The 12,632-nt window shown below is 37.2% G+C and overlaps 1 protein-coding gene across 1 annotated transcript in view; it reads right to left on the bottom strand.

The window, feature by feature from the left end:
- The window catches only part of ADAMTS3 (ADAM metallopeptidase with thrombospondin type 1 motif 3), a 273,471-nt gene that overhangs the window by 58,153 nt on the left and 202,686 nt on the right, over window positions 1–12,632 (bottom strand). The window contains exon 5 of the mRNA XM_021101423.1: window positions 11,434–11,633. Coding sequence (XP_020957082.1) covers window positions 11,434–11,633 — 200 coding nt within the window. The remainder of the gene's footprint in view (window positions 1–11,433; window positions 11,634–12,632) is intronic.

Raw genomic sequence — 12,632 nt, forward strand, 5'->3', positions numbered from 1 at the left:
TGATGTCTACTACCCATTGCCTTGGTTTTGAACAAAACAGAAATTGTGAAAACATGAAGTTTTCTGAAGTCAATGTATCTTGTTTCTTCCCACCAAAAAGCTGTAACTAATATAGTTTAGAATATGTGTGATGTTACTTCCTCATCTGTAAAGTGAAGGGATTATAATAATATGCTTCTTATGGTTCTTTTAAATGGGGAATTCCATGATTCTTGTTTTTTCTTTTATATTATAAGCTTCTCGAGGGCAGGGATCATGGTATGGAAGGTTCAATAAATGTTTAATGAATAGATTCCCTTTTACACAAAAAAATATTCATGTGATATTTTGCCTACTAGTCCCAATATATGTAGCTTTCCAATTCTATACCAATTTGTTAATGACTGTAAAAATCAACACAGGATCTACTTTTTGGATTGCTTTTGGAAGCAGGACAGGTGGGTTAATTTTAGTCAACCTTGGAACATTAATACATCTTTATTAATACCTTTCCTTTATCCTGACACAGATGGATGTATTAAACAGGAAAGCATTGCAAGAGACAGAGAAAGGATAGCAACAAGATAGTGATGCCTTCAACATTCATTACCAAATTGTGTATAAGTGAATATGTGGAGAAAGAAAAACACCAATGATTCATAAAGCTGAGACATATGATGGTAACTACCAGTTAGGTGTTGTGGCTGAGAGAAATTCTAGCTTCCAGAAGGACTAGAGTGGATGGAACGTACATCTTTTATGTCCTTTTAATTGACTTTCACTTAATAATTTGGTAAACAACCAGTTCCAAGAATAATAAAAAAAAAAATGGCATTATCCTATAGCAACAGCTTGTACTTCTTTCAAATTAAACCAACATTTAGAAGAGATGCCTTCATTTCATCACCTTTACCAAGCTCTGTTTCCTGGTCTTAACCTGCCAGGAATTTCTTTATAGTCTTCCAATGTCTTAAACATAGTAAATATCCATCCATTCATCTCTATTGCTGGCTCAATAACTATTTCTTAAACATAACCAAGACGAGAAACTCTCTGGGGAATTGTATAATTGCTATCTTCATTTCCTTATTTTGCATTAATTTCCTTCATACAATCTATACGTAGCCAATTCAAATACATGCTATGCATCTGTTTGGAGTTTTGAATATTCAACTTTCTGCTTGGTCTAGAATTCCCTGTCATCCACCTTCCAAGATCTAACTTCTAACATTCAAAGCCTAGTTCAGACATGCTTCTTCCTCAGATCCTTCCTCATTCCTCTACTTCAAAGACATCTCAAATACTCTATCCCATGGCACCGAAACCTGTACTTGCTTTCAGCCAATTAGCACTTTTGAGACTGCATTATACATATTAATTTACAAACCTAATTCCCCCTAGTAAAGTGCATCCCCAAGGGGGAAAAACATCTCTATCACTTAAGAAGGTTTCTGGTTTGAATAATCGGGTACTGAGGAGAGTCATTTACAAAGAGGGAAGGACAGAAAGGCAAGACTCAGTTTGTTTGCTCTAAACTCTGAAGGTATCTGGAAGAAAAGTATGCTAAAACAAAAAAATGTAACTTTTAAAAAACCCCCATCAAACTATTATCCTTAAAACATATCTTATTATATGTCGGTTATACTATAATAAAGCTAATGTTTAAGAGTAATGGTTTTCAACATTTTAATATTGATCTTATTTACCATTATGACATATTCACTGCATATTTTCTCATGTGTGGTCAGCAGAAATACGTTAACTCCCTCTCTCTGGCAACCTGTTCCTACTTATAACTGAAGTTCACTTTAAATTATAAAAGATCACTTTATATTCTTGCCTTTAAAAGTTAAAAACACCGAGTTACCATCGTGGCTCAACGAAAACAAATCTGACTAGCATCCATGAGGACTCACGTTCAATTCTTGGTCTCGCTTGGTGGGTTAAGGGTCCGGCATTGTCGTGAGCTGTGGTGTAGGCTGGCAGCTACAGCTCCAATTCGACCCCTAGCCTGGGATCCTCCATATGCTGCTGGTGTGGCCTTAAAAAGACAAAATAAATAAATAAATAAAAGTTAAAAACACAATATATGAAACAAGGGAAAGCATCAAATCAGGGATTCTTTTAATGCATTTATTTTTATCTTTAATTTCATTCTGAAATAATGTCAGACTTAAAGGGTGCAAATATAGAACAAAGAATTTCCATATACCCTTCACTAAGGTCTCCAAATGCTAACATTTTTCATAACCACAGTACACAGTACAAATTTAGAAAATTAATATTAATGTGGTACAATTAATCTAAAGACCCACTTAAATTTTTGTCAAATGTCCTATTAACATCCTTATGTTAGCCCATGATCTAATCTATGGCATTCAGTTGCCACATCTCCTTAGTGTTTATAATCTGGGACAGTTTCTCAGCTTTTCTTTTTCTTTCATGACCCTGATTGTGTGTATTTATTTATTTATTTAGGTTGCACCCATGGCATGTGGAAGGTCCCAGGTTTCAGGGATCAAACCCACGCCACAGCAGTGACCCAAGTCACTACAGTGACAATGCCAGATACTTAACCTACTGAGCCACAAGGGAACTCCAATCCTGAGAGTTTTGAAGAGTGGGTGGTCACTTATTTTGTAGAATGTCCCTCAATCTGAGTTAGTCTGATGACTCCTTACAGTTCCATTCGGGTGAGGAGTTTTTAGCAGTTACTACCGCAAAAGTCATGCTGTGCGCTTCCAGAGCCCTCTACCAGGAGGCACAGGATGTGATTCATCAGGGGTAAGAAAACTTTGACCCCATACTTAAGACGCTGTCTGCCAGGTTTCATGGTTTCACTTTTAAAGCTATTCATTTTCCCTTTGAGATGATTAAGTCCTTTGTGAGGAGATTCTTTGAGAGAATATATCCTGTTTCTCATTATATTTTTATCCACTAGTTTGGTCTTCCCGTGATGAAACTTGCCTGCAAAAATTATTACACTAGTGTTTGGCAATTAGCATTTAAAATTTTTTTTCATTGCTGCTACATTTATTAACTGAAATTCTACTATAAGGAAGAATTGTCCCCCATTTTCTTAGTCAAATATTTATTATTTTATATTAGTTAATAATTTACATAGTTAATTATTTATGTTAGTATAACTCACAAGAATTTCTTCTATTGCATGTATTATAACTTATTACTATCATTTTTTTGGCTCATATTATCTCAGACTCAGCAATTGGGAGCTACTTTAAGTTAGGTCTATAATAGGTCGTTAACCTGGATGAGTTCCAAATGGGCTTTGCTTTTTTTCTGAAATGGCATGTGCTATTTTATACATGAGTATATTTTTCATGGTTTGCCTCAAATTCATAAATAAATCCATGACTTTAAAAAAGTTCTAAACCATTTTTTTTTTTTTTTTTTTTTTTTTGTCTTTTCAGGGCTGTACCAGCAGAACACGGAGGTTCCCAGGCTAGGGACTGAATCAGAGCTGTAGCTGCCAGCCTACACCACAGCTCATGGCAATGCCAGATCCTTAACCCGCTAAGTGAGGCCAGGGCTCAAACCTGCGTCCTCGTGGATGCTAGTTAGATTCATTTGCACTGAGCCATGACAGGAACTCCTAAACCATTGCTCTTATCTATGATACCTACATTCTGACTCCCATATTGTTTTGATTAATTGGAGTTTTGAGGTTTGAGCTGATAATTATGGACCAGGTGAGAAAATTTAAAAAAGGTCAGCAGCACAGTCCTCATTCCTGCACAGCACTAGGTGCTACACATTAGTTCACATTATTGCCTATCTTTTTGAGTGGCTCATCTAAAGCATTAAATGGGAGCCAGAGGCAAAATCAGTGTGGCCCTGAGTTAACTGACTTGACTTTAGGTAAGGAACCTAACAACAGCCTTCAAGCTCTGCATCTTCAAAAAGGAGATGTTAGGAAAGTACACTTCTATTGTCTCCTCCTGAGAAATAAGGTGTGATATGATTCTACCTAGGACATATCTATGGTAACTTTTCCCTAAATGACCTCTGGCAGAGAGAATAAAAGGCTGAAAAGACAAACATACTAGAAAACAAATACTTCTATTACAATAAATCACACAAAACTGGTTTTTTAGAAGGAGCTTCATGAATGAATCTTGCTTGCATTACAGAACACTAGATTTTAACAGTGAAAATTTTATGTGATAGAATCAGCCTTTGAAATTCTATTTTCTTTTGTTCTTGACCATTAAATGGCCTTCCACTTTGCCTTTTATCATTGTATTTTAAGGTTATCTTAAAATTCTTTAGGGTATTTCCTCCTTTACCTTCAGAATATTGCCAGGAACTCTTTATTTCAATCATACATCAAGAGAGGAAAGATCTGGTACCTATTCCTTCCATTTTCATTGGTTTCCTCTCAGCAAGGTTTATATGTTCCCTGCAGCAGTTAAGACAAATCCCTTAGAAAATAAACAGTGAAAGGACACTAAAGCCCCTAAGGCATTAATTAGCAAGTCAAAGAACTTAAAAAACCTATATTCAGCTCAAGAAAAAGTTCTTCCCAGCCTAGCATACTCAGAGTTCAATAAGTTGAGCCTCATGATAGCTGACATTATAGCAAATTTCTGCCAACAGTGTTTGAATATCAAGACACAAAGAAAAACTGTTGGGGAATTTCCAGGAAATCCCCCCCCCCTCCTCTCAATTCTCACCCTTTATTGTCCTACTGTGATTTTTTTTTAATTTTTAATTTTCTTTTTTTGTCTTTTTGTCTTTTCAGGGCCGTACCTGAGGCATATGGAGGTTCCCAGGCTAGGGGACCAATTGGAGTTGTAGCCGCCGACCTATGCCACAGCAACGTAGGATCTGAGCCACGTCTGCGACCTACACCACAGCTCACATCAATGCTGATCCTTAACCCATTGAGTGAGGCCAGGGATCAAACACGTGTCCTCATGGATGCTAGCCAGGTTCGGTTAACCACTGAGCCATGACGGGAACTCCCTACTGGGATTTTTAACTACAGGTGTTTGTCAAAATTACCCATTGTGCTTAAAAACAATAACTCTTAGGTCTGTATCCCAAACAGTCCTAATTCAGTAGCTTTTTCTTGATTCAGTGCTTTTTCTTTGCAGTTCATGATTCATCAGACCGGACCACTTTTTCTCCACTGGTTCTCTTTCTCACATAATTTCTATATCTCTGTCTACATGATATCTCAGAGATGCTTTTCCTGACTTCCTATTTAAAACAGTCTCTCTTCCTCTCTTCTTGACAGTATCCCTTTACTCTTACCTACTTTTCTTCTTGGCTGTTATTACTACTAAAAATTACATATTGATTTCTTTTGACTATTATTGGTCCCCTCTTCCAAGCACCAAGAGGGCAGAGAATTTCTATTGTGTTCATTGGAATATTCCCTATGTCTAAGATAGGTCTTGCCCAGAGCAGGCAATGAATCAACACTGTAGAAGGAAAAATGCTGCACAGCCAACAACCACTGTCCTAGGATGTCAGCAATGTTACAAAATAGCAAAACTAAAATTTTTCCATATAACAAGATATGACATGCGATCCTAAAAAAGGTTTACTATACATCATGTATCTTTTATTTGAAATATTCAAAGCTTCTCAAGAATCTAAGAATGGGCATTAGTCATGCTGCTTTAAAATATATTTGTATGTTTGCTTTTCTTCCTAGATGAGGCTGGGAAAAACTTTGAGATCTGCAAAAGAGGAAGAGTTAAAAATGAAAGAAGACAGAAGGCAATGGATGATTCTCGTCTTCCCTGATTCACAAAGAGCTGGGTGAGCGGGTGGAGGGTATCCCTCTATTCTTAAGGAGTCATGTCAAGATCATCAGACTTGTTTGCTTGACCCTTGAACTTTCAGAGAAAAGTGCTAACTTAATGAGCTGTCTTTCCAGCCCAAACCCCCAGATTTGCAGGGCAAATCACCTAAAGAGCTCTATCACATTCGTATGCACAGTTATCACTATCATTAGGTAACATGGCCCTAAAATAGACGTGGCAGCTGATATGGCTAATTCAAAATAGGAGATAAACCAAAGCTACTTAACATTACTCTAGACATAAGATATATTGTGTTTTAAGTGTTATTCTTGGTTACATGTAAACTATGATTAATCTGAGTTAAAATTAAATATAACTTGACTTTTCTAAACAAGTTTCACCTCCTAATAACCTAATCTCCTCCTCCTTCTAAAGCAGAAGCAATAATTTATTTTCACATTTCCATGGGTCAGGAATTCGGGAGCTGCTTGGCTGGATGTCTAGTTTGGTTTTTCTCTTAAAGTCAGTCAGATGTCAGCTGGGGTTATTCAACTGAAGGCCTGACTGGGGTCAAAAAAAATATAAGGATTCTGCTTTTAAGGTGGTTTACTTCTACAGATGGCAGATGATGCTGGCTTTTGGCCAGAGGTCTCAGTTTTTCTTTACCTGAGACTCTCCACTGAGCTGCTTGAGTGTCCTTACAGCATGGCGGTTGCTTTTCCCCAAGACCTTTTTCTGCCCTAAACACTGGGGTAGAGGTTTTTTATTCTACTCTCCCCCCAGATGCAACTGGTCTTTGTCCGCGCCCTGGACGCAACAGGCTTTGTTACACCTCATCCAGTAGGGTGAGACTTACTTTTCGGAGAAAATGGTCCCAGGAAGGGAACAGGGCTTTGCACCTGCTTCCGAACTCCTGATTATTCTTAACAATGAAACCAGCTCAGAGAGCTCTGCTTTCCTTTCTCTCCATATTTTGATCTAGGCTCATCAGTGGCAAAAAGCAACAGAGTTCATGAGATTAAGGACTGAAATGGTACCTCATCCTAGGCTCTATACATCATCCTCAGCAAATCCCTTGGTGATTCTAGGAAAACCAGGGGCATCAAATGGGGGTGGAAGGTTGTATTCTTTGTTTAGATCTTCCACAAAACTGTTGTTTTGTTTTGGGACAGCCCTCTGCTTGTGAATGACTCATGGTAGATACTTGCAAACCTGTGTCTTCCATCACATCACATGATGAGCCTTCTGTTTCCCTTTCTAGTTGATTTTGGGGTGGGGAAGCAAATTGTTGGAAGAGCTTTGAGTTCTTTAGAGCAAATGTCAACTGTCCATCTTCTAAGCATCTTTTCAGTTCTAGCCATGCCAGGTTCACACTCTACCTTCTTTTTTAGAATTCTCCTGAGCATAAAAGACCACTATCTCCATCTTACTAGTGAGGAGACTAAGGCATTGAGAAGCTGCTACTTGCACAAGGCCTCTTACCTCATGGATGCCGGGGGCAGGCTTGCCTTTACACGTAGGCAGTAGTTTACTCGTACACTTTGGTTTTTATTTATTTTGATAAAGGATACAACTCAGGAACAGCCAAATGGAAGAGATGCAGGAGGCAAGGGCTAGGGAGAGGAGTAGAGCTTCAATGCTCTTTCTAAGCCTCCACCCTCCCAGCATTGTGATGTGTTCACCAATATGGAAGCTCCATCCTGTCTTTTTTAATGACTACCATCACTGCATCATCATTATGTGTTTTGTAATTTCAAATAATTTACCTCAATTTCATTAACATTTTTAAGTCACTTTTCTCTCTAGGGAAAAAAAAAAGGTAATGATAATTCCCATGTTGCAAGATACTTGAAAAAAATGACACCTAATAAATGCTAATTTTCTTCTAAAACATTGCTTTCATTCTATTGTTATGCTGAGTAAAGCCTTCATTTGTCATTTATATACTCTTATTTCAAGTCCAAAGTTTCTGCCTCTCAAGATTGTTCTTAATTGACCTCTATGCTATTTATATGCATTTGTTCATTTATCCATTCTCTCATTAAACAGGTATTTACCATTTACTAATTTAAGAACACTTTTCAACATAAGAAGGTATGAAATAAATATGACCTTTCTTCTAAAAAAGAATTCAGTTTAAATTAAAGAGACAACTGTGAAGCAAATCACTGGGACCTAAAAGTACTCCCTTGGTTCAGGAACTGCGTGGCAAGTATCAGCTGGGTTTTGATATTTGACTACTAGGTAAACTGAAAGAAGAGTATATTTCCTGATTGGTTAACTTAGGTCAAGATGCCCAAATGAGATGAAAGGAAACTCGTCTTTCCTCTGTCACAGGGACATGTTTCTCCCCAGATCAGTGCAAGGAAGTAGATAGACCTCTTGCTGTCAATTTGTTGGAAACTATGTGACATGTAAAGAAAGCATCTATCTATGTTTGTGTAGGGCTCAAGTCTGGTGATTCCTGGCTTTAGATAACCATAGGAAGTCATAAAGCATGGCTAGCATAGGAGTTAATAATTATTCAGGGAGTTTGGGGATAGTAGATACAAACTATTACATTTAGAATGGATGAGAAATGAGGTCCTACTGTACAGCACAGGTAACTATATCCAGTCTCTTGGGATAGAAAATGATGGAAGAAAATATAAGAAAAAGAATGTATATATATAATATGTACAGCACAGGTAACCATATCCAGTCTCTTGGGATAGAAAATGATAGAAGATAATATAAGGAAAAGAATGTATATATACATATGTATATATATATCCAGTTTCTTGGGATAGAAAATGATGAAAGATAAGAAAAAGAATGTGTACACATATATGTATAACTGGGTCACTTCACCATATGGCAGGAATTGGCACAATACTGTAAATCAACTATACTTTAACAAAAAAGTAAAAAAAAAAAAAAATTAAACACAGGGAAACTATCCATTTTCCTTGGCTCCAAATCTCCATGAGCAATTCCATTAGAATATCCTTATTGGTTTTCTTCATGTCTCCAACTCTTATTTAGCTGATAAGTCTGAGACAGGGCATCCTCTGGCTGGATAATCCATATTGCTTTGTTGTGTAGGGCTTCTCTGGTGGTGCGGGATGTTTACAAGCATCCCTGCATCTCCTGACAGTGGCAGTAGCATCCCTTCCCAGTTATGACAACCAGAAATGTCCCCAATCATGGCTAAATGTCCCAGATGTCAGGGCTGGGGAAAACTGCTGTCAGTGAGAAGTACTGATTTAGAATAAGAAAGACCTTTGTAGCTATAAATTTAAGTCATGTGCAATTCAGCTCTTATCAATAATAAAACTATTTATTCTGCATCTGTCTGTTTGCCGTGTCTATCTTTGAGCTGGTTCTGAACTTCAGAAGGAAAGGGGGAGGGTTATTTATTATTTCCTCAAAACCTCTACCTACACTGATTACTTCAGCTGCAAGAAACAAGTTTTCAAAATATTTTCTCTTTTCTAGTTCCATTCTCTTATGATTGATTAACTTGAGAATAATTTCTAGTATTTCAGACAGAGACTCAGCCTATTACTTAACCTTTCTAATGGTCTTCAAAAGTCCTTTTTTGATGATTATAATACCAAAAATGCAGGATTTTGTTCATCCTTTGACACTTAAACTTACTGTCTAGTGAATATACTATATATATTTCTACTTTCTTGTCAATATATTCTACCTTGAAAACTTTTACAATTTCATGTGCCCTTCAAAAAAACAAAACAAAACAAAACACAGAAAAACAAATCCTTAAAGACCCAGTTTAACTCCCAGCTTCCTGATGAATTACAGAACTAGCAAATATCTTGTTCATTCTTGCAATTTCATAAATGCAGGCACTAAATCCCAGGAAGAGACATGATTTATCTAAGGTCACAAAGTCAGCCAGCAGCAGAACTAGAACCAAAGCCTCTGCCTCCTAAGTCCTAATTTAATACTCCAACACTTCACAACTTGGATGACTACTGCTCCTTCTAAAGGTTTACAGAATTTATAATACAGTATCTACCAATAGGTCTTAATAGAAGCATACCTCTTATGACTCATTTTGCATATTTCTACACATTTCTTTTTGAGGTCTTGACTAAGTACTGTGAGGATAAGGACCAGAGGAAATCTGTGTTGCATTACTCCAAGAGCTTTCCATAGTTCCGAGCACCAGTTAGGGCTCTAACAGGTCTATACTAATTGACTGCCACCATAGTACAAGGAGAAAGCAGCCAGGAGCACAATGAACGATGCAAGTAAAAATGGCATCTCCACAGGAATTTGTTTTCTGTGTGATAATTGCTCTTCATAATCAGAATTAGTGCCAATGAATAAATAAACATGTGTTTGAGTTTTGTGCTCATTTTCCACTTCAGAGAGACATGGTATATGCAGAATTTTACACATTGGCATCTCAGTGAACAAAATATATATTTAATTACTGACTTAAATATTCAAATAAATAAAACCATGATTAATAAAATTGATAATTTTTCTTCTCCAGTATAACTGTTGGAAATCTAATCTTAACATGAAAAAAAAAGGTAAGATGACCAAAGAAATTACATTAAAGTCAAAAGCTGAAAGAAAGAATAGGCTTAGGTAATATGTTTGTTGTATCAACATAATGTGTATTTGTATTTTCTAATTCTAGGATATAAAATATATAAAATAGAGTGCACTAGCTCAATGATCTTTTAGAAATAGATGATTTATGTATTACTTTCCCTCAACTGCTCTCTGCCAATTCACAAGGAATAAAAGAACACCAATTTGAGGATATTGACTATATTTCTTCTGGATAAGAATAAGGCTCATAAAGAAGAAATAAAGAACACATTTAAAGAGTCCTTTATAACTGCAGTGCATCACTGTGCCAAGAGTTGACTGTGATTGGTACCTATATTACCTTCAATGTAATGTTGAAAACTGTCACTCTATTCAAAAGCTTTAATGACAAGCATCCACACAGAGTTATTAAGCCTAAATAATTCCTCATCATCCTTAGATGCAAATCGATCCTAGACAGAACTAGCTCATCCTTCATGGTCTTTGTCAAGTCAGATGGACAAAGTCCTGAGAGGATTTTTTGGTTTTTATTCTTTTATTCTTTTTACCGCCATACCTATGGCTTTTGGGAGTTCCCAGGCTGGGGATGAATCGGAGCTGCAGCTGCCGGCCTACACCACAGCCACAGCAACACCAGATCCGAGCCATGTCTGCAACCTACACTGAAGCTCATGGCAATGCTGGACACTTTGACCCACCAAGCAAGATCAAGGATTGAACCTGCATCCTCATAGATACTAGTCGGGTTCTTAACCCACTGAGCCACAGTGGGAACTCCTGAGAATTTTGATTATCCACAGAACCAAAGGAAAAGAGTAATTCATGTTACAATTCCATTGCATTACAATTTTTTTACATTTATGATTTCTCTTAGATGACAATGAAGACCAGTTGATCACCCAAAAGGAAATCCGACTTAAGGCTTCCTTTATTTTTGCATTCTTGTATGCTAAAAATGTAGATCCATATTTGAACTAAATGAAGTTATGTCCACATTTTGGATGCGGTGCACAGTCCCAGCCAACCTCAGAGATGTTTCCAAAAGACCCTCTGATAACAGGATAAGGGAACTAAAAAATTAAAAAGTCTCAAAGAGGGAGTCACTACTCACAATGTTCATGAGGGTTAGGAGGTAGTTTTGGACGTGCTCTTTGCCATGGAAACGGACCACAGAGTCATCCACTCCCAGCAGCACCTCGATGTTGTAATCATTTTCTCCCGCGTGCCTGCGGCGCCTCATGGTTTCATTCAGCTGCTGATCAACGCTGCTGTAAACAGTACCTAGATCATCAAGGCCTTCCAGATTCGACTCTATGAAGAAACAAAAGGAACCCAGGTGTTTCAGTTTCCCCAGTGGGCTTTCTAATGACTTCTTACAAAAAAGGATCTTCTTGGGGGCCGATAATTATCATGCATAGTCACCGAGATGCTGCTTTTCAGTTTGTTCCTTAAATTATGTGCATACGCATGGGATCAGATAGATCTCCCATACATTTGATACAGAACAGCAATCAATATTGAGGGTAACATAATACCACTGCACAGAAGGCAGTGCCACCAGCCAGACCAACTGCTCCATGAAGATAAGAGTACTTTTGTCTTCTTCCAGCTGTTTCCTTAATGCACAGAAAGTGGGGGCACAGAACATGTGCAGGTGAAGTAGTCATTAAATAAACAGAGACTATAAATTTTAAAATCTCAGGTTGATAAGCTTACAGTGGTTAACTTAAGTTACTTTCATCATGGAGTGTGGAATGTGTATCACATAAACTTAAACTGCTTCTTTTTCCAGTAGCTTTAACTTAAAAACCAAATTATATAGTGTGGCAACACAACAGCATTTAATGGTACGATGATCAGTCATCATATATTACTTCATTTCTTAGGAACATGGTTTTCTAGTACATGATGCTAGGGAGACACTCTAGGCCTTCTACATTTGTACTAGCCATCATTTGAGTAGCAGGTCATTTTGACAGCTACGTATCTGAATCCATGAGAAACCAAAGTAAGAAATCAGCCAGAAAATTACCTATATGTGAAACAATTTACTTTATGCTGTGGAAGGAATTTATTTTTTGAACTTTCCAAACAGATATACATATAGAGAAATATACAGATAACCAGATACATACATATCTCTAGATCATCTATCTATCTATCCTTCCATCCATCCATCCACCTGGAGAGAAAGAAACAGAGAAGCATTCTCAGGTTCTAATTATCTAGATGATCTGCCTTCAGATTACCATATTTTTGGCAAAGAAAATGTTTGGTGAACTGAAAAATAAAATATATGATTTGGATACT

The sequence above is a fragment of the Sus scrofa genome, chromosome 8, assembly GCF_000003025.6.
Source record: "Sus scrofa isolate TJ Tabasco breed Duroc chromosome 8, Sscrofa11.1, whole genome shotgun sequence".
Classification (NCBI taxonomy): domain Eukaryota; kingdom Metazoa; phylum Chordata; class Mammalia; order Artiodactyla; family Suidae; genus Sus; species Sus scrofa.